The following is a 22,498-nucleotide window of genomic DNA, read 5'->3' as shown; positions in this document are numbered from 1 at the left end:
GGTTCTCAAAGATGTCGCACTTTGTGTCCTTGCCTTGGTTGCCTAACGCAAAGACTCTGGCTCAGGTTTTTGTGCAGGAGGTGGTCAGACTTCACGGGGTCCCATCTGACAGTGTCGGATAGGGGTACTCAGTTTGTGGCAAAGTTGTGGAAAGCATTTTGCTTACGGCTGGGGATCAAGTTGTCGCATTCTTCGGCGTTTCATCCTCAGTCAAATGGTCAGACCGAGCGTATGAACCAGAATTTGGAGCAGTATTTACGTTGTTTTGTTTCTGACAATCAGGAGGAGTGGTCGACGTTCCTTCCTTTGGCTGAGTTTGCCATAAATAATCACCGCCAGGAATCTTCTGGGGAGTCCCCGTTCTTTTGTGTTTACGGGTACCATCCTCAATTTTGTACTCTGCGTCAGGGTGGCTCTGCTGGCGTTCCGGAGGATGACCTGCTAGGAGCACAACTGTCATCCGTTTGGAAGAGAGTGAAACAGCGCTTGCTGAAGCGTGGGTGCAAGGTACAAACGAGTGGCTGACAGACGTGTGCCAGATCCGGACCTGAGTGTGGGTGATTGAGTTTTATGTTTTTTGTGGACAACCACACCCAAAGTACCATCCCTGAAATTGGGTCCAAGGTTTATTGGTCCATTTAGGGTCGCCGCCATCATTAACCCGGTAGCCTACCGATTGGAGCGTCCTACGGTTTATAAGATACACAACGTGTTTCACAGATCTCTTTTAAAGAAGGTGGTGGGTTCCATGGACGCGGCGCCAATGGCACCTCCAGTCTTGGTAGATGGCAATTTGGAGTTTGAAGTCTCCAAGGTGGTTGACTCTCGTATAGTGCGCCGCACATTACAGTATCTGGTACACTGGCGTGGTTATGGGCCGGAGGAGAGGTCTTGGGTACCAGCTTCGGACATACATGCGGACCGGCTGGTCAGTATGTTTCACCGCCGCCATCCGGACAAGCCGGGTCCTATAAGTCGTGAGGGCCCTGGGGTCCCTCGTAGAAGGCGGGGTACTGTCATGTCAGACGCTATTCACACTAGGGCGTCCGACAGACAGCGGTAATTCCACATTCGTCCACTATACGTTCTGTGGCGCCAGCTAGACTTTATCCAGGTTGTCCGGGGTTAATCTAGCTGGTAATCGGGTTGGAGGCTGGGTCACGCCCGTGGCCTTTAAATAGTCATTCTGGACTTTGGGCGTCGCCGATTATAGCTTGTGTCTTGTGCCTGGTGATCTCGGTCTGGAGTGGTGGTCTAGGAGAAGAAATATCGTATCTGGTGGTGTATTATCCTTTGTCATATTTCTCCTTCCTATATTTGTATTTGTTTTGCCCTGTGCACATTATAGTGTTTTCCTGTGTGTCTGTGGCGTGGTGCATTTTTAGTTTTCCCTGTCAGTGCTTTCTGTAGGGGTTGGTGTGTGGTCCAATCACTGGGTGGCGGGTGGAGGTTTCAGCATAGGACTGAAACAGGAGTCAAGGTCAGGCCTGGCGGCCCAGACAAGCACACCATCAGTGTAAATTCTGGGAGAGGGACAGACAGGGTTTTCCCTAGTCTGAGGGATATCGCAGGGGCCCGGGTAATCAGCTGTAGTCTACCCAGTACCCGCATGACAATTTAAAACAAGAAAATGATAAGGGTGCCCATATTTATGCACCTGTCAAATTTTGTTTGAATGCAGATTGCACATTTTCTGTTAGTACAATAAACCTCATTTCAAGGCAGAAACATTACTGTGTCCAACAGTTATTAGATATATGAAACTGAAATAGCTGTTGCAAAAAAAACCTATTTTTATAAAACATTAAGCTTAAGATTAATAGGGGTGCCCAAACTTTTTCATATAACTGTACATACATACATACATATGCACACACACATGCACAGATGCTTCTCGCAAAATTAGAATATCATAAAGTTAATTTGTTTCAGTTATTCAATACAAAAAGTGAAACTCATTATATAGAGTTTATTTCTGCTAATGTTGATGATTACACAGGTCAACAAAAAAAAAATTTTTTTCTGGTGTCCAAAATATTTTAATGAATTTGGGGTATTTTTGGGGTGCTGATTCTGAATATGCTATCAGTTTTGCCAGATTGGCTCAAGTTTTTGACATTTTTGGTATCTTATTTATAGCACTTGTTGGTAAATGCGACGCATCATCTCATTAATTTCTTTGGATTAGTACTTGAACTGAGCAGTTCTCAATATAGTTTTGTGTTAATTAGTGTTCTAAAAGTTTGTTCATAGCTTGATTTTTGCACTAACTTTATGTTGTTGTCTGTTTTCCAGTGAAAAGCATGAACTCATCAAGAAGAAGTTGTCTTAACGATCCAGACTCATTCTGTTACATTTGTGGTGAATACACACTGCCAAAACATAGAAGAAACATAACAGACTTCGTTAAAAAAGTGTATTTTGCCTATTTTGGGGTTATGCTTGGGGACCAAGACAAGTTTTGGGCACCACACATAGTGTGCAAAGCATGTATCGAATTATTACGAAAATGGAGCAAAGGACAAAGAAAAAGCTTCAAATTTGGTGTTCCAATGGTGTGGAGAGAGCCAAAAAATCATCATGATGACTGTTATTTCTGTGCAGTGCAAGTGCAAGGATTCAATAAGCATAAGAAACGAAAATGGGAGTAACATGGAATCTGCAAGAAGGCCTGTCCCTCATTGTGAAGATGTGCCTGTACCTGTGTTTACCATAAATAACAGTCATCATGATGATTTTTTGGCTCTCTCCACACCATTGGAACACCAAATTTGAAGCTTTTTCTTTGTCCTTTGCTCCATTTTCGTAATAATTCGATACATGCTTTGCACACTATGTGTGGTGCCCAAAACTTGTCTTGGTCCCCAAGCATAACCCCAAAATAGGCAAAATACACTTTTTTTACGAAGTCTGTTATGTTTCTTCTATGTTTTGAGTCTGGATCGTTAAGACAACTTCTTCTTGATGAGTTCATGCTTTTCACTGGAAAACAGACAACAACATAAAGTTAGTGCAAAAATCAAGCTATGAACAAACTTTTAGAACACTAATTAACACAAAACTATATTGAGAACTGCTCAGTTCAAGTACTAATCCAAAGAAATTAATGAGATGATGCGTCGCATTTACCAACAAGTGCTATAAATAAGATACCAAAAACCTCAAAAACTTGAGCCAATCTGGCAAAACTGATGACATATTGAGAATCAGCACCCCAAAAATACCCTAAATTCGATGAAATATCTTTGGCACCAAAAATGCTGTTGACCAGTGTTATGGCTTACAGCCAATGAAAACCCAAAAGTCATTATCTCAGTAAATTAGAATACTTTATAACACCAGCTTGAAAAATTATTTTAAAATCTGAAATGTTGGTCTACTGAAATGTATATTCAGTAAATGCACTTAAGGGTATGTGCACACGTTGCAGATTAGGCTTAGGAATTTCTGATGCGGATTCTGTCTCTCCTGGCAGAAAACGCACCTGCGGTTTTTTTGTGCGGTTCCGCAGCGTTTTTTTGTGCGTTTTTGCTGCGGTTTTCCTGCGGTTTTTACCCCTGCGGTTTTCTATAAGGGAGTGGGAACAAAAACGCTGCAGATTCACAAAAAAGAAGTGACATGCTACTTCTTTTAAACCGCAGCGTTTCCGCAGCGGATTTTCTGCAAAGTGTGCATAGCATTTTTTTTTTCTCATTAATTTACATTGTACTGTAAATCAATTGCGGATCTGCAGCGTTTCTGCACCTCAAAAAACGCTGCGGATCCGCAGAGAACCGCAACGTGTGCACATACCCTAATACTTGGTCGGGGCTCCCCCTCCTGCATCAATGTGGCACGGCATGGAGGTGATCAGCCTGTGGCACTGATGATCACGGTTTGTAAAAACTCACTATATAGAGTCACACTTTTTGTATTTAAGAACTGGAATAAATTAACATGATGATGCTGATGATGATGATGATGATGATATTGTGAGAAGCACCTGTAATATACACAGTAAAGTTCAAAATGCCATCACATGGTCAAAATTACCCTATAGAGGTCAATGGAGACTCAATATTAGCATCTGTTATATTGTGGATCAGTGTTCATTGGGTTGGATAAGAGGTTTGTGTTTTGGATCTTTCCCAACTAATTTTCCCATATTGGAAAAACATATCCAATAAGGAGACCATACAGAAAGATATGCCATGTTTGTCCATGTGCTAAGACTTCCTTACAAAGCTCCACACTGAAAAAATATTCATGGTTCACAATTACATTTTTTAGACGCAATACAGACATTTCTTATGTTAGCGTGAAATCAGAGGTATAATAACGAGGATGTGACAACCACATATGGCTACTGCCTTCAGGTGCACAATATATTGAGCAAATAGAGATACACCGAACTGCTGACTAGCCAAAATTCAGAGTAACATTATGGCAGCCAACCAGCAGATCGAGGGGCAAACTAAAAGAAGAACAAGTTTATGGTTTACATATAACACATGAGCAATGACTAAGAGGGTCTTATGTCTTGAGTCAGTAAGCAGTGGTCTTTTACCCATCATGCCATTGTAAGGCTCTGTTCACATGTCCAGCTGTCATAAATTTTTTGTATGAGAACCAGGATTGTAAAAGCTGGATACAGTTGCCATCATGTTTTTTTTTGTCAGGACAAAAAAAAAAAAAAAAATTCTACTATCGCTGGATCAGAAAAAAAGTACTACAATATATTATATATTATTATTATTATTATTATTATTATTATTATTATTAACAACTTTATGATCCCAAAGCAAATCTAAAAGACAGATATTACTACCGGACATGTGAACAGAGCCTGTGTTTCCCATAAATTGTAAGCAAGTTCACATGGCTGGATTTCCTTACATGTTGAAGGGGCCATACACATTTGTATAAAACGTACACAAACCAGCTAGTTTTGGGGAGATCAGACGATCATAACACGTGTATGGGGGGGGGAGGCTCCCAACAGAGAGGTTTCACAGGAGGTTTATTTCCCGTCACTGACAATGAATCAAGAGAAGTGGTTGTCGGTCAGCTCATTGCTCACAGTCTAGCCTCGCTCTACTTACTTTATAATGCTAGCATCCTATAGTTTTGTACCTGGTCTGGATCTTGGCTGGCCTCTATCTGTCCTTGGACCTCACTCTCTACCAACCTGCTTTTTAATTCCATTTCTTCTCTTTGCTGCTGCTCTACTACCTCTTTAGCTGTAATTCTTTTATAATACATCTGCAGACATAAATATTTTACATTTTTCACAGTGACGAACTGAACAAATATCTCCTTGCTACTCTACAACTTCTTTACAAATAAAATGTATTTAAAATCAATTTGTTAATGGCTCCCAACACTGATCAGTTCCCTTATTAGAATTCTTTTTCTGAATGCCTGTTGGATTATTCTCACTGATATATTCCAATGGTTACCATGCAATTTAACAGATTTGCTACAGAGGCCCATAAAAGAAAATCCAGAATCCGGTATACTTGTGGAAAGGTTTTTCTCACTGCATTCAGCCCCACCTTGCCTATATAGTCAGGCTTTCTGTCTGAATCCCTGAGAAAACAAAAAACTCAGACGGAATCCCAGGGCGAATTCCATTGGGGTTCTTAATTTCTCTAGGTATGCAATTTTGAACATTTTTCTTGCAGCATCCGTCTTTTCAGATGGGCACAAGGGCAGAGTTTAGTACGGCATCTCTCTCACTCTTTCTTCCCTGCTCAATAACGCGTTGCTCTCCAGTTGTGCAGAGATTTCCAGAAAAGCTGCATTTAAGGATTGTAAGAAAGTCACATGTGATCACACTTTGCTTGTTACTTCTCCTTGGTCGACACATCAGACGTTCAGTGCTTCAGTGAAGAATACCTTTGTACTTTCCTAGACCAGCTAAAGCTTTTAATATAAAGGGGAAAGCATTCATTGAACCTGATCAGGCAAAATTAAATAATATTGCACCAATGTAGAGGGCCAGTATTATTCTAATCTACAATATCTAAAACCCTGATGTTCATTTAGAAGTTCACAAGAAAACACCAAAGAATCACCTTAGCGCAAAATGTCTTTTCTAGCTGCTCCTTGTAGTCTTTGATTTGCTGTTCATGGTCGCTCCTTAGTTCCTGTAAAGCCTCAGCTAGTTTGCTTTCAAATTCTATGCGTCGGCCAGAATCAATTTCTACAATCTTGGTATCATGGCGTTTTTTCATTTCCGACACCTCCTGTGGAGGAAAGAAAGAGTAAATTCATGTTAAGAGTGTAAGATCATTACAGAATGAGGTACTTAGTCCACCGACACTGAATGTGCAAAGATGTACACAGACAAAATTGTTGTTACTTTAATAGTAAAGGGTAAGAAAGGACCACAATGGGCACTGAAATAACTTGAAACTGACAAACGTAAAATGTGCATTTATAATCACGAATACCAACTAATGAGAATCAAACTCAAAATATAATATATATATATATATATATATATATTTATTTTTTTTTTTTTTTCATCTAGAGAATGCCAAGAGTGTGCAAAGCAGTCATCAAAGCAAGAGGTGGCTACTTTGAAGAACCTAGAATATAAGACAATTTCAGTTGTTTCACACTTTTTTGTTAAGTATATAATTCCACATGTGTTAATTCATAGTTTTGATGCCTTCAGTGTGAATGTACAATTTTCATAGTCATGAAAATACAGAAAAATCTTTAAGTGAGAAGGTGTTTGTGTAAGGCTACGTTCACATTTGCGTTGTGCGCCGCAGCGTCGGCGCCGCAGCGCACAACGCAAACAAAAACGCAGCAAAACGCATGCACAACGCTGCGTTTTGCGCCGCATGCGTCGTTTTTTTCATTGAATTTGGACGCAGCAAAAATGCAACTTGCTGCGTCCTCTGCGCCCCGACGCGGGCGCCGCAGCGACGCATGCGGCGCAAAACGCAAGTGCGCCGCATGTCCATGCGCCCCCATGTTAAATATAGGGGCGCATGACGCATGCGGCGCCGCTGCGGCGCCCGACGCTGCGGCGCTGGCCGCAAATGTGAACGTAGCCTAATATAACAAAATAAAAGTAGCATCCTGTTTGTCCAGGCCTATGCACCTCTGCACAGGTATTTTGGCTCACTCCTCATAAGAAAACTGCTCCAGCTGTCTCAAGTGTGATGGTGCCATCTCCAGACTGCCGGTTTCAGCACCTTCCCCAGATGTTCAATAAGATTTAGATCGGCTCATAGAAGCCACTTCAGAATAGTCCAATGCTTTAATCTTAAGAGTATGTGCACACAGTATGCATTTGCTGCCTTTTTGTTGGTTTTTTCCTAGGAGTTGTCACAAAACCGGAAACATTTCCTATTCCCAGCAAAGCGAATGAGATCCCTGAACTCATGCTCGTTGCTTATTTTATCCTTGCAGATTTTAAGCAGTTTCTAATTCCACCCAAATGAGCATATTTTTTTTTGTAATGGACAGTGTTTCCTGCCAAAAGCCACATTTTTGATACAGCAATGTCTGCAACCTGGGCTGTGAAGTCCTGGAGTCGGAGTCCATTTGGTGGAGTCAGAATAAAAGGAACCAACTCAGATTCATACAATATCTAATAAATTGGGTACAGTAGTACATTGCGGAAGGGGTTACATTTTTTCATACAAATTTGGGAAAGTTATGAAGTGTCCTATAAATGTTTGCTCTGTTCCCGATCTAAGGATCTGGGCTTTTAGTTGAGATGAATCTGTGCTGTACTTTATGCACATGCTCAGTAGTAAAGCTCCTCCTCTACAGATCAGAGCAAATAGGCACTGATAAGGATACTTTCACACATCAGGCTTTGTTTCAGGCACAATCCGGCAATTTAAAAAAAAAAAAACGGATCCGTGTTTTTTTTACGCCAGATCCGTTTTTTGTCATAGAGTTTTATTAGCGCCGGACTGCGCCTTATGGCCAGACGTTTCATCCATTTTTTCCCGGATCCGTCCAAATAGTAGTTTCCGGCGGCCGGACAAAACGTCCAGATGGACTTTTTTTGTGCGACGAAAAAAGCGTACAGTGACGGAACCAGCAAAAAACGCATGAAACTGTGAAACATTGAATGCGGAATCCGGATATGGTTTTCAAAGCTTTTTCTATTGAAATCATACAGATTTTCCGTCTCTCTCTCTCTTCAGAAAAACTGATCTGTTGCATCAGTTTTTTTTCACTATGTGCAACGTATCCATTTTTTCTAACATTGGCCGGATTCTGCCTGAAACAAAAAGCCTGATGTGTGAAAGTAGCCTAAGGAATGCAAACAGCCCTGCACTCAACTCAAGAACTGCTAACGTGAACAGGAAAACAGGATTAAGGCAACTACTTCTTACAAGCACATCAAAACTTTCAATAAACTGTGCATAAACTAGTCCAGTGTATGATTTATCTGTAGGCTTCATGTTTTAATTTGCTTTTCCTCTGAACTCATGTTTGGAGAAGTTAGTTGATCTGATGCTCTGTTATTGGCTCTGCTAGCAGTTTCTTTCTTTCTTTCTGGGGTATGATTCAGAACAAACTTGATCCCTCCCTCCTTCCCTATTCATAGAGAGTGAAGCATCACGAGGTGAAACGTTTTCTGAGCTGTACCCTGAGAAAAGCCAGAGATTGAAAATTCAGAGTAAAGCTATCCATTAACATATTACAAACTTTTTTTTTTTTTTTTTATAGGACAGAATTCTCGAGATCGAATTTATAGGATTACAAAATGCCTAAGAAGCTTTCTATGAAGTCAGCTGTATCTGAGCATTTCACATTAAACTCAAGTTAAATATTTTGTGTTTCCGTGTACGACAGATGAAAACAAATGCTGTGAGCTCAAAATCAGTGCATACTCAGGCAGTGATAAAAATACTCCAACAAGAGCTTCCAATCTAAAAAGACATTTGCAAGGATTACAGCCGGAAGTTTTCAAAGCTGTGACTCAAAGATAACTGACACCAAAAAAACCAGTGTCCAGCACTTTCCACCATGCCAAGGAGGAGGAAACAGTGTCTCAAACATCAGTTACAAGATATTTTTTAAGTGACAAAACTAATGACAGCAGATATGTTTAAAAGACGGCTTAGAGCTTGTTGTGAAAGACACAGCTTTTGCAAATCTTAGTTGAGACATGGCCACAAACTTGGCGTTTCTTTGGTAAGAGAAAGTATTAGAAAATTAGTGATTGAAGAAGCCCTTAACCAAAAGGATGATCTTAAAAAGACTCAAGAGATGCTTTACATGTCTTAAAATGGATGCCTGCACGTGTCACAAAGTGAACAATTTTGCCATTAATGTTTAATTTGTTTGTGACATAAAAAAAAAAAAAAAATTGTTGTTACCAAGACACTGGCAGTAAAAGATACTAAAGCTCATAACACCAGCCAGTTCCTCCAGGCCTTAGTGGAAAGGCAAGATTATGAATAGAGATGAGCGAATATTTCAAGGTTCGGATTACGATCGCCAAAGTTGCAATATTCGCCAACTTGTCAAATATAGAATGTAAGTCGGCAAGGACAGGGTCCTCTCCCCTCTGTACCAGTCTGTCATTCTAAATTTATTTTCTCTTAATATCTATAACCCTGTATGTAACCCCCTTTTCTCATGTACAGCACCATGGAATTAATGGTGCTATATAAATAAATAATAACATTATATTCACGGAACATAACCAAACACCATTCAGATCAATGGGAGGCAAAAACAAACGCATGGACAACACCTTATAACGGCCCCAAATGCTACCAAAACACAACAAATGAGGGACAGACACCAAAAAGTGGCCTCAATTCACCCACAGTACAAAATTTACCATGGAACTGCAGCAATCATCCAGGTATGAGGATCTGGGACAGCATTTACAGCTTTCAACTGAACGTCACAGTAAGTTGAGGTGGGTGAGGGATCAGTGTAGGACCCGTTTGCTGGGAGACCAGATACCACATGCAACACTTCTACCCGCTTTCATGCTGAGCCACACTCATGTGGCCTAAATATAAGTTTTTTAGACTACCATTATCAGAAAAATTTAAGGACAGTAACACGGGTAGCCGGTTAGTTGAGTGTAAGGAAGTGGAGGCCTGACTGTCTCGGAGGCCTACTACTACAGGCAACACGCATGAAGGAGACCCAACCAGGAGTATTCACAATTAAACAAATGAGGGCCTTACACCACAGAAGTGGCATCAATTCCACGAGAGTACAAATAGTACAATAGGGACCGAGACGTCTTCCACTACATCTAACCCAGCAGATCTAGACCAACCATGACTGTTCACATTTCCACAAATTTGTGTTATCAGCAGCAGCCACAAAAGCCACACTAAAGACGTCACAGAGTGCAGTTACGCGACATGAATGCATCACCCTAAAATATGTAATATCACCTAGTCTGTACAGTCTGCGATTGAGATGCAAAAGTCCTTGGAGATCTATGACTTGTTCCTCTTGATGAAAGTTAGGGGGTCTACATTTTCAGTGGACAGCCGGTTGCTCTCATCCATCAGGACACCACCAGCAGTGCTGAAAACACGTTCTGAGAGAACGCTGGCTGCCGGGCATGATAAAACCTCCAGGCGTGTGAGGCGAGCTCAGGCCACTCATCCATTTTGGAAGACCAAAATATGAAAGGGTCCAAACCCTACCAGATGGTTTTTATATTCAGTTCTAGATACTCATGCACTATTCTCTCTATTCATTCACCGTGTGTAAGACTTGGACCCTGTTGTGCTGGTGCACGAGTTGGTGTAAAAAAAAAAAAAAGTGTCAAAGGACTCCCAGAAATTGCTTCTTCCACCGCTACCGCTGCTGCTAATGTTAATGCTAATGGAGTTGAAGAATTGACGTGCCGCAGGTTGGAAGTCTAGAGCTGCAATGCGAACTGTGTGCTTCACTGCATTCTTAGGGAAAAAGCTCTCAAAGTCGTAGCAACCAAAGAGATCCACAGGTGAACGGCACCAAGGTTATACTCGAATTATATGTCAGGATAAGATCCTAAGTAACAGATGAATATCGGTAATCTACAGCCGGTATGTGGTGCTCGAATGAAAAACACATTTGTACACTCAGAGAAAATGAAGATAGTGATGCAGCACTCACCGGGATTACTGTGTGAACAGAGTCCTTTATTATACCATCAAAGGTTTAGGCAAGGAGACCGGGCAGGTGTGAAGTGGAATGCGGGGAACACAGACAGACGATGGCCGTTTCGGGTGCTTGACGCTTCAACGGGTCCAGGTGTCTCTTAAGGTTGTGTAAAAGCATGTTTCGGTACTCCATTAGCAGGTCCTTTTTCAGGGTGGGAATCATTTGGCAAAATTTGGTTTTATAACGTGGATCTAACAGAGGCAACCCAGTAGTCAGCAGTATTCCTAATCATAACTATACAGGGATCATGTTGCAGATAGTGCAGCAAGAAGGCACTCATATGTCGGGCTCTACCATGAGGTCCAAGCCCAAGCTGTGTTGGTGGCTGGGTAACAATTAGGCTTGTTTCCTCCGACCCCTCCCGCCAACCACAAACAACAGTGAGGGGAGGATTATTCTCTTTATCTGGCAGCTGCTCGCCCATCACCTCCTCCATTTGTTCCTCGGATCTTGCACCTTCGATAACAGTTTGTCTGTTATCACCAGCCCCCCTCAATCGCAGTAATCCACCCTCCCTTGGCACCAGCCTGTGTGGCAACAGTCTTGAACTTAGAGACAATGTTATCCCTTCTGCTTCCTCCTCTGCTTCTGGGACCACCATCTCCTCCCACAGGATATTCAAAGTCTGCTCCAGCATATAGATGACCAGAATAGTGATGCCGATGATGGTGTCATCGCTAACCATCTTAGTAGCCATTTCAAAACTGTGCAGAGGTCCTTAATCTGTGCCCACTCTGTAAATGTGAAATGCGCCACGTCCGTACTGCGTTGGCACAGACTATACGACATGACATACTGCGTCAGGGCTTTTTGCTGCTACCACAGTCGCTGCAACCTGTGCAGAGCAGAATTCCACAGTGTCGGCACATTGCATATCAACCTGTTAACTGGCATGGACAAAGACCTCTGTATCAATGCAAGTTGATGACTAGAGGGGTACGAACGACGGAAATGAGGACACAGCAGCTCACCCAGGTCAGGATAGTGTCGGAGAAAATGCTGTACCACCAGATTGAGGACGTGAGCCATGCAAGGCACGAGTGTGAGCTTGCCTCGCCGTAGGGCCGCCACAAGGTTCGCACCATTATCGGACATGACCTTCCACAGATGCAGGTTCAGCGCAGACAGCCATTGATCAAACTCAGCCTGGAGAGATGTCCACAAATCTTCAGCTGTATGACTGCGATCTCCAAGGCATATCAATTTTAATACTGCCCGATTGAGTTAAGCCCTGGCTGCGCAGTACAGAGGTGGTGGAGATTCGCTCTGCACTGTTGGAACGCGTGTCTCGTCAAGGCAGAGGTTGAGGGTGCAGGTGGAGGTCGTAGAAGAGATATTGGAGGCAGAAGCAGTGCAGGAAGTGTTAAATGTAAAGGTTTGTCCTGCAAGCCTTGGGGATTCCAAAACTTGTGGAGCAGCGCCTGTCCCCAGCGCCACTAGAGTTACCCAGTGCCCAGTCAGCAAGATGTAACGCCCTGGACCATGCTTACTCATCCAAGTGTCTGTGGTGAAATGCACCCTGGCAGACAGATTTGGTCAAGGAATGGGTGATGTTGTCTGCGACATGCTGGTGTAGGGCAGGCACAGCTTTCTTAGAAAAGTAATAGCGACTGAGCAATTGGTATTGGGGGACTGCGACAGCCATCAGCTTTCGGAAACCATCTGTATCTACCAGGCGAAAAGGCAGCATTTCACAGATTGGAGATGGTGGAGTTCAACCTCTTCGCTTTGTCATGCATAGGAGGAAAATCTTTTACGTGGGAACAATGGAACCATGGGCTGGCTGCAGGGCTGTGAGAGGGCGGAGTATAGTGAACCGGACAAACGGCTGGACCGTGAGAGGTGCAGGCGGAGATGTTATCCTGGATCAAGAAACTAGTGGTGTGCTCATTCTCTGAGATCGGTCAAAAACAGCAGGAATGTCCGCTTCCGTTACTGCGGATGGTGGGCTCTCAGTCAGCGTGACTGGAGCAGGTAAAGAACCCGAGGTTCTGCGGTTGAAGACCTGCATCTCAATAACTGGCATGGTAACAGAGGAGGAAGAAGCAACAGATGCAATTGATGGGGCGGCCGATGGTTGTTGAGGTCCGCATTTTTAAGCAGTGGGATTCCCACAGTAAAGCATGTTGATTGCGCATGTGAAGGTTCATACATGTAGTAGTCAAATGATTGCACTTTTTTACCTCGACTCCGTTTTTTTACTTCATGCAAAGTTGGCAGATTACGCAAGTTGGCTCATCCTTTTCAGTGTCAAAAATAGCCCAGGATAGGCAACCCCTGCCACCCCTGCGAGCTGCAGACCCACGGATGTTGCTGGTCACAGGAACAGTTGTGACTGAGGATGCATTGCTCGTCATGGCAGTATCACTACGTGTCTGCGATGTACGGCACAACCTAACCTCCTCATCTTCCACCTCAGATGACCTACTCAGCTGTGAGCCTCTATGTTCATGCCAACTGGGATCTAACACCTCATCACAATCATCCTGTGTTATCACATTCCTCGCACTTGGAGTCACCCTCCTCCTCTTCTTGCCCTGAAAGCACAGTATTGTCTGCGTGAGCCTCAGATATCTGAGTTTTATCCGGATACCCCCCCAGGGTTTAACTTCTGATGACGAGGGTCAGGATGCTGCTCGGACCCTACTTTGTCCTGCCCCGGTTCCAAGCTAAAAAAAAAAATTGGGGGCATCGGTGTAGATTTCCTTCTCTTGACTCTGTGAAGCTTTTGTGTACACTTCTGATGACCATGGCATATAACGTGAGAACAGCTCTTCAGACTCACCCATCTGTGGTTCCGTACAGTCCGTTGTACGGTTGGAGAGTTGGGACGCGAGGGGAGCAAGGGGAATTTGGGTGCCACTTCTGTGGACTGTACTGGGTGTGATGTTGAGGAAGAGGAGGAAAGTCCACTTGAAGCTGCGCTTGCCATCCACTCGAGTACATGCTCTTTCTTGGAATCATCGACAAGGCGTACCACTGTGCGTCTGCCAAAGAAAAGTAGTGTAGTAGCCAGTCCAGTAACATAAGTTGTCAGTTGTCTTTGCATAGGACGAGACATTGCTTCAATAGTGCTTTCACAAACATTACCACCTACCTCACATACACCTTGAACATCAAGCCTACTTCTCCCTTCCACCACAGCCTCGCTTTTTCCCAGTCATGTTGCTCAGATAGTGAGGTAGGAGCACAGTATTAGCAACAACAAAAAATTTTTTACTTTGCATCACCTTTGCAAACAGCTGAATTTCAGCTACAGTAAATTCAAAGTTGAAATATGGCGTGCTGTATCTTGTTAGTCACAGAAAAAAAAAAAAGAATTGTTTGAGTGTGGATGAGGCCTGTATGACAATAGTTAAGCTTCAAACAATTTGAAAGTCAGATCCCCTACTGTATGACACTAGGATCACGAATCCGAATGTGCCATATTTGTGCCGAATTTATGTTTGGCGATAGTTTTCTGAACAAATTCGCTCATCACTAATTATGAACTCAAAAAAGAACAGGTTCTTGCTATTGTAACTGACAAAGCTTCAGACATGATAAGTACAATTAAACTGATGTATGAGAATGAAGGTGAACAGCAGCTAGAAGAAAATTTCAGATTCCGTATGTTTAAGATGGAAGACCACAGTCCTCTGAGGAACAAACAGATATTACTACAGAACAGCAAAATGATACTTTACAATTAGATGATATTGTTGAAGCTGCTTCATAGCTTTCTCATGTTCATCACATGCGCTGTGTTGTGCACACGCTGCAGCTAGCAATAACAGAACTATGATTGGCAAAGTGAGGAAATTGGTTATTGCTGCCAGAATCCCTAAAATTGATTTCATCTTGAAGAGACTTGCTGGAAAAGGGGCAATTATGGGTCAAGCCACTCAGTGGGGCAGCGCCCATTTAACCACTCACTGCCATCGGACACACTATTATGCTGATGGAAGTATCACCCGCTTTGATGTGGGCTTCAGCGGTGAGCCCACCTCAAAGCCGGGACATGTCAGCTGTTTTGAACAGCTTTGACATGTGCCCGCGATATGCGCGGGTGGAATTGCGATCCACCCGCGTCTATTAGTTAAATGCCGCAGTCAAACTGCCAGCGGCATTTAACAAGCGCTTCCGGCCATCACCCCCCTTTCGCCCCATTCAAAATAAAGCAAAAATAAACTCAAAACTACACATATTTGGTATCGCCACATTCAGAATCTCCCGATCAATAAAAAAAAAAAAAAAAATTACCTGATCGCTAAATGGCGTAGCGAAAAAAAAAAAAAAAAAAAATCAAAACGCCAGAATTACAGGGTTTTTTTTGGACACCACGACATTGCATTAAAATGCAATAAAGGGCGATCAAAAGATCATATCTGCACAAAAATGGTATAATTAAGAACGTCAGCTCAGCATGCAAACAATAAGCCCTCACCCAACTAGAGATCACGAAAAATGGAGACGCTACGGGTCTCAGAAAATGTCGCAATTTGTTTTTTAAGCAAACTTTGGAATTTTTTTTTATCACCACTTAGATAAAAAAAATAACCTAGACATATTTGGTGTCTATGAACTCGTAATGACCTGGAGAATCATAAATGGCAGGTCGGTTTTAGCATTTAGTGAACCTAGCAAAAAAGCTAAGCAAAAAACAAGTGTGGGATTGCACTTTTTTGCAATTTCTAAGCACTTGGATTTCTTTCCCGTTTTCTGTTACACGACATGGTAAAACCAATGGTATCGTTCAAAAGTACAACTCATCCCGCAAAAAATAAACCCTCACATGGCCATATTGACAAAAAAAAAAAAGTTATGGCTCTGGGAAGGAGGGGAGAGAAAAACAAAACACGGAAAAACGGAAAATCCCATGGTCACGAAGGGGTTAATAACAAAGGTCAAGATATTCAGAGACATGAGATCTCCTACGCTCAGGGAAGGCATGTCGCTTTTGGATTCCATGACAGCCTGCATCCTATCAATACCCTTGGCTCAAGCCGACTCCAGAATCCTTCAAGCTCATGTTTTAGTTCAAAAGCACAACTCGTCCAGCAAAAAATAAGCCCTCACATGGCCATATTGACAAAAAAAAAAAAAAAAAAAAAAAAAAAAAAAAAAAAAAGCTATGGCTCTGGGAAGGAGGGGGGAGAAAAACAAAAAAAGATCCGGGGGTTAAGGGGTTAAAGACTGAGCGATTGCATGAGCTGAAACACTTTCTTGTAGACATCGCCAACCCTCAGGTAACACTAAATGAAGGTCAATGGACACAGGTGGCTGGATTGAAGGAATTGCTTCATCACCCATTTACATTGACAAAAAAAAATTAGAAGCTGAGGATTTAACTCCTGGCATTTTCATTAAGGAGTGGAAGAACTTGTCATTTTCCTCCTGGCACTGAGAGCTGGGTGTCAGCTGTCAGAATCAGCTGACACCTGGCGGCGATCGCCGATGCAATCACCATGACGCACATGTACAGTATAGCGGGTCTTAGGGCTCATACTCACCTGCGAGAAACTCGGATGAGTCTCGCATGTTAATACCTGGCACTCAGATCGGAGCGTGTGGCCATATAGGAATACATGCAGCCTCACGCTCCGCTCCTGAGTGCAGCGCCGGGGTATTGAAGTGGGAGACTCATCTGAGTTTCTCGCAGGTGAGTATGAGCCCTTAGAGTGGAAGATACATAAAGAATAGTGATGAGCAAGTATACTCATTGCTCGGGTTTTCCCGAGCACGCTTGGGTGGTCTGAGTATTTATAACTGCTCGGAGATTTAGTTTTCGTCGCCTCAGCAACATGATTTATGGCTGATAGACCGCTTGAATACATGTGGGGATTCCCTAGCAACCAGGCAACCCCCACATGTAAATCATGCTGCTGCGTCAACAAAAACTAAATCTCCGAGCAATTACAAATACTCGAAGACCACTCGCTCATCACTAATAAAGAAGAATCGTGAGTCAGGTCACTTCTCTTCATGACTTGCTATCTTTGGAAACCTGAAGTAGTTAAAAAGATGCTCAAAAGACTACATATGAATAGGATGCTTTTTTTTGTTTTTACGCACAAATGCGTAATAAAGAGATTATTATTATTTTTTAATAGTTTGTTCTTTTCTATTTTCTGGGTGTTGACGTCATGTACAAAACATTACTTGACTAGTTGGTTTGACTAACTGGAAAGAGGTGTGACAGCAGGAGAACGATTGCAGATTAAAATGCTACATCGTGTACCAACATTATGGTGCAAAAAACTGGCAAAACTTAAGCCAACAAATAGAAGGTGTAATGTTAGACAAACTGTGTCTAAAGAAGAGCCAAATTTATCACAGCATGCAAATTAACAAATATGGCACTTTTTAGACTGTATTTGAAACGTATGCCATCTATTCAAAATTGTTACAATTTGCCCCTTATGCCCCAAGTGTACCCCGGGTATCATGAAGGGTGTATAAATCACCTCACAGAAAAGGTAGCAATTTTAGCCTGGAAAATTTACTACGCATGAACCCGTAAATGCTAAATCAGACCCAGGATCATCATAAAATATGGTGGTGTCAAGTTATTATTATTATTATTTATTTATATAGCACCATTAATTCCATGGTGCTGTACATGAGAAAGGGGATACATACAGGGTTATAGATATCATTTACAGTAAACAGGTTTACAATGACAGACTGGTACAGAGGGGAGAGGACCCTGTCCTTGCGGGCTTACATTCTATGGGATAGTGGGGAAGAGACAGAAGGTAGGGGTGAGGCGGCGGCTCGGTTATTGTAGGCTGTAGGCTTTCCTGAAGAGATGGGTTTTCAGGTTCCGTCTGAAGGATCCGAGGGTGGTGGATAATCGGACGTGTTGAGGCATGGAATTCCAGAGGATGGGGGATATTCGGGAGAAATCTTGGAGGCGATTGTGTGAGGAACGAATAAGTGTGGAGGAGAGTAGGAGGTCTTGGGATGAACGAAGATTACGTGAGGGAAGATATTGGGAGATTAGTTCAGAGATATAGGGAGGGGACAGGTTGTGGATGGCTTTGTAGATCAGTTTTAGTAGTCTGAACTGGATTCATTGGGGAATTGGGAGCCAGTGGAGGGATTTACAGAGGGGAGAAGCAGGGGTGTAACGAGGAGAGAGGTGGATTAGGAGGGCAGCAGAGTTGAGGACAGACTGGAGTGGTGCAAGAGAGTTAGCGGGGAGGCCACAGAGGAGGGTGTTGCAGTAATCGAGGCGGGAGATGATGAGAGCATGTACAAGAGTTTTGGTAGATTGTGGGCTGAGGAAGGGACGGATTCTGGCAATATTTTTGAGTTGGAGGCGACAGGAGGTGGCAAGAGCTTGGACGTGAGGTTTGAAGGACAGGGCAGAGTCAAGAGTTACCCTGAGGCAGCGGATTTCAGGAGCGGGAGAGAGCGTGATGCCGTTTACCATAATAGATAGATTGGGTAGGGGGGGATACGTGAGGTGGGGGGAAAGATGATGAATTCGGTTTTGTCTACATTGAGTTTTAGGAAGCGAGAGGTGAAGAAGGAGGATATGGCTGACAGACACTTCGGGATTCTGGACAGCAGGGAGGTGACATCTGGGCCAGAGAGGTAGACCCGAGTGTCGTCCGCATACAGGTAGTACTGGAAGCCATGGGACTTTATGAGTGGTCCTAGGCCAAGGGCCAAGTTCTCAACTCTCCTAGCCTGTCTGAACTAGCACTGTAACCCATTTACAGATTTCTGCAGAAGGGATGTATTAACATAAGTGGCTGCTTAAAGTTAGACTAAGGCCACGTGCCCACGTTGTAGACATGCTGCGGACATGTCCACAGCATCTCCGCAACTCCCTGCTACGGGGAAAACACATGCGGAATTCGTATGCGGTTTCCCGCAAAACACAAGCGTTTTTAGCTTGCAGAATACTTGCGTTTTCCAAGCAATTTGAAGCATTGCTTGGAAAACTGATAGACAGGTTGGCACACTTGTCAAGCATAGTGCTTGACAAGTGGGACCAACTTTTTACTATTGAAGCGGCCTATGTAGCATCAATAGTAAAAAGATATAACGTTAAAAAAAAAAAAAAAATGGTTATTCTCACCTTCTGACGGCCCCCGATCTCCTCAGCGGCGCTCCCGGTACGTTCCGTTCCCAGGGATGCTTTGCGCAAAGGACCTTTGTGACATCACGGTCGTGTGACCGCGACGCCATCTCAGGTGATTCGCGCAATGCATCCCTGGGAGCAGAAGCTGACGCATGCACCGCTGACAGGCGGGAGGACTCCGGGGGCCATCAGAAGGTAAGAATATCCCTACTTTTGTAATTTTTTTTTTTTTTTTTTTTTTTACAGGAATATGGTACCCAGGGCCTGGAGGAGAGTCTCCTCTCCTCCAGACCCGGGTACCATCCGCACATGAAGCGCTCACTTTACGCATGGTGGGCATAGCCACATGCGTAAAGTGAGCGTTTCAATGCAATCCTAAGGCGGCGGAATCGCCACGATTCCGCAGAAATAATGAACATGCTGCGGACTTTACCGCTATGCGATTCTACAGCGGGAATATCCACAACATGGGCACAGCAACTGCGGAATCCCATAGGATTGCATGGGAATGCTGGTTTAAGCGTGTTTTTTTTTAACCGCTTCCGCTGCTGCAAAAACGCATACAAAACGCAACGTGGGCACACAGCCTAAGTCTACTGGTCTATTACACAAGTAACCCAGCATAGCAGTCATTACAAGACATAGCCATTAGCCGGCCTCACGTTGTCCCTGTGGTACTAGGTCAACCTGAGAGCAAACAGCTCAGCCCATCCTGTATCCACACCACGTGTACATTACCTGACTGTGAACATTTTTCTCAAAATCCAGTTGTTCTTTGAGCGTTTGCATCTTATTTTCCAGGTCAACTCTCCATAGCATTTCATCATGAAGTTGCTTGGTTGTTTCTCTTAAAGAACTTTCAAGCTGAAAAAGAGTTAAATGTCAATTACATAAATATAAAACTGAACTAATGTCCATGTTCAGTACAGAAAAATCTGGATTATATACAAATCCTAAATCTACTTTTTATTATAAGACAACAGAAAATATTTACTTTAACATTTTTTAAAAGGGACAGGAAATACAATGTGACTTCTTCCATCGCCTCATCGCACAGTGGACGTCATTATTCATTCATATAAGCATTGAAGGGGGAAGACCAAACTGTAAAAAAAATATATATATCTTTCAGATTTGGTTCCTAATATATTGGGCCAAATTGTTTATACCTTAACAAAATAAACTGCTGGCATTCCTATTCCACAAAGAAATACGCCATTGCAAAAATGAACATAATGCACAGCAATGCAAAAACTACATTGCTGTGCACATTATCACTCTTCTAAAAAAAATTTTTTTTTTTTTATTTTACAACTTAAGTATTCGGAAACCATGAAGAGATTAAAAAAAGAATTAACATCTTCATTCTTTGGACGGCCCCTATTCTATGTAGTTGAAACCACGAGGAAGCCACTACAAAACACACTTCGGTAAAAAAAAAAAGTTTGTTTTCTTCTGGAAGCGGCTTCACTGCTGGAATTGAAGCACTGTGGGCATATACACGAATAAAGGTTTCCCTCTCAATTATTGTGGAAAAGGACTAACATAAAAAAATTGCAGCAAGAAGTCCACAGGGTCTCTCTGCGAATGCACACATGGATGATTCTGGAGCGCCCAGTACTACGAAAACATATGCGCCCCAGACAAATTAAATAGCTGTCAGACAAATGATGGCTTGGCCGATTGGTTGGCAGCCATTTCGATGATTCTCCCATAAACAGGAGCTCCCTTTGCTAGGCGCCTCTATGCTCACCATGAGGGATACTGACATAAATCTCTAGCTGTGGCTTATCGCTCCGAGAACAAAAGGATCGGCAGTCCAAAACCTGGAATGTCAGATCCTCATCTCCATTGTCAGGAGCCCCCTAATACATATTAGATTTCCAGTAGAAACCAAAGATATTGTCTAATGTATATGGGGCCTTAAAGTCTATTATTTCACTGTTGTATCCAGTTTGCTGCAAATCATTATAATGTGCAGAAAACATACAGCTTGAGACAGCACTTTGAGAAAAGTGGGGGGCTACATCCTATGTGACGTCACTGCCATAACCTCGGGTCACCTGGTCTGATGATACTCCAACAAAACATGAAGGGCAGGTGATGTGGTAAAGGTCAGGAAGTCACTGCACAGATACAACAAAGGCAGTGTAAATGTACGCTAGTGCTCCTGGAGACACGTGACTGCGCTCCCCAACATGGAATCACCCAGCTAACAGCAGCGACAACACATCTGAGATGAGGGTCACACATTCAGTTTGCCTGGATTATTACAATGACACTTATTACAATTTACACCCAAACACACAAAAATTACCCTGGTCACTATTTTTGGAGATCATACGGTTATGCTCAAACACAGTGGATTGGTCCTAGATACATTACTTTTTAAAACCCTTTCCACACAGATTTGGGGGCATGCCGCTTATTTTACAAATACTCACATTAGCTTGTTGAAATGTTGAGGATTTTTGCTTCAGATTTTATCCTTTGCAATGAACAGGTGAAATCTGCATGTAATACTGCATGTAATACTTAGATAATCTCACAATGTTCCAGTTTTTGTCTGTTCATCCCCACAGATTATCTATAAGGTCAGGCTAAAGGCCCCGTCTCACTAAGCGATTTACCAACGATCACGACCAGCGATACGACCTGGCCGTGATCGTTGGTAAGTCGCTGTGTGGTCGCTGGGGAGCTGTCACACAGACCGCTCTCCCCAGCGACCAACGATCAGGGGAACGACTTCGGCATCGTTGAAACTGTCTTCAACGATGCCGAAGTCCCCCTGCAGCACCCGGGTAACCAGGGTAAACATCGGGTTACTAAGCGCAGGGCCGCGCTTAGTAACCCGATGTTTACCCTGGTTACCAAAAAAAACAAACAGTACATACTCGCCTTTCGGTGTCCAGGTCCCTTGCCGTCTGCTTCCTGCTCTGACTGAGATCCGGCCGTACAGTGAGAAGTGAGAGCAGCAGTGACGTCACCGCTGTGCTCTCACTTCTCACTGTACGGCGGCTCAGTCAGAGCAGGAAGCAGACGGCAAGGGACCTGGACACCGAAAGGCGAGTATGTACTGTTTGTTTTTTTTGGTAACCAGGGTAAACATCGGGTTACTAAGCGCGGCCCTGCGCTTAGTAACCCGATGTTTACCCTGGTTACCAGTGAAGACATCGCTGGATCGGTGTCACACACACCGATTCAGCAATGTCAGCGGGGCCTCAACGACCAAAAAAAGGTCCAGGCCATTCCGACACGACCAGCGATCTCGCAGCAGGGGCC

The 22,498-nt window shown here is 43.3% G+C and overlaps 1 protein-coding gene across 4 annotated transcripts in view; it reads right to left on the bottom strand.

The window, feature by feature from the left end:
- LOC143775467 (lamin-B3-like) overlaps positions 1 to 22,498 on the bottom strand; it is an 84,407-nt gene that overhangs the window by 54,139 nt on the left and 7,770 nt on the right. For 2 of the 4 annotated variants that reach the window (XM_077263629.1, XM_077263628.1), the window contains exons 3-5: positions 19,955 to 20,080; positions 6,057 to 6,227; positions 5,113 to 5,241 (exon numbers count right to left, since the gene is read on the bottom strand). In XM_077263629.1, the coding sequence (XP_077119744.1) occupies positions 5,113 to 5,241; positions 6,057 to 6,227; positions 19,955 to 20,080 (426 nt within the window). The remainder of the gene's footprint in view (positions 1 to 5,112; positions 5,242 to 6,056; positions 6,228 to 19,954; positions 20,081 to 22,498) is intronic. The other 2 variants (XM_077263631.1, XM_077263630.1) reach the window with 1 other exon arrangement.

This window comes from Ranitomeya variabilis, chromosome 5 (assembly GCF_051348905.1).
Source record: "Ranitomeya variabilis isolate aRanVar5 chromosome 5, aRanVar5.hap1, whole genome shotgun sequence".
NCBI classification, from domain to species: Eukaryota; Metazoa; Chordata; class Amphibia; order Anura; family Dendrobatidae; genus Ranitomeya; species Ranitomeya variabilis.
The sequence above is the reverse complement of the archived record's forward strand: the minus strand, read 5'-3'. Positions and strand labels throughout refer to the sequence as shown.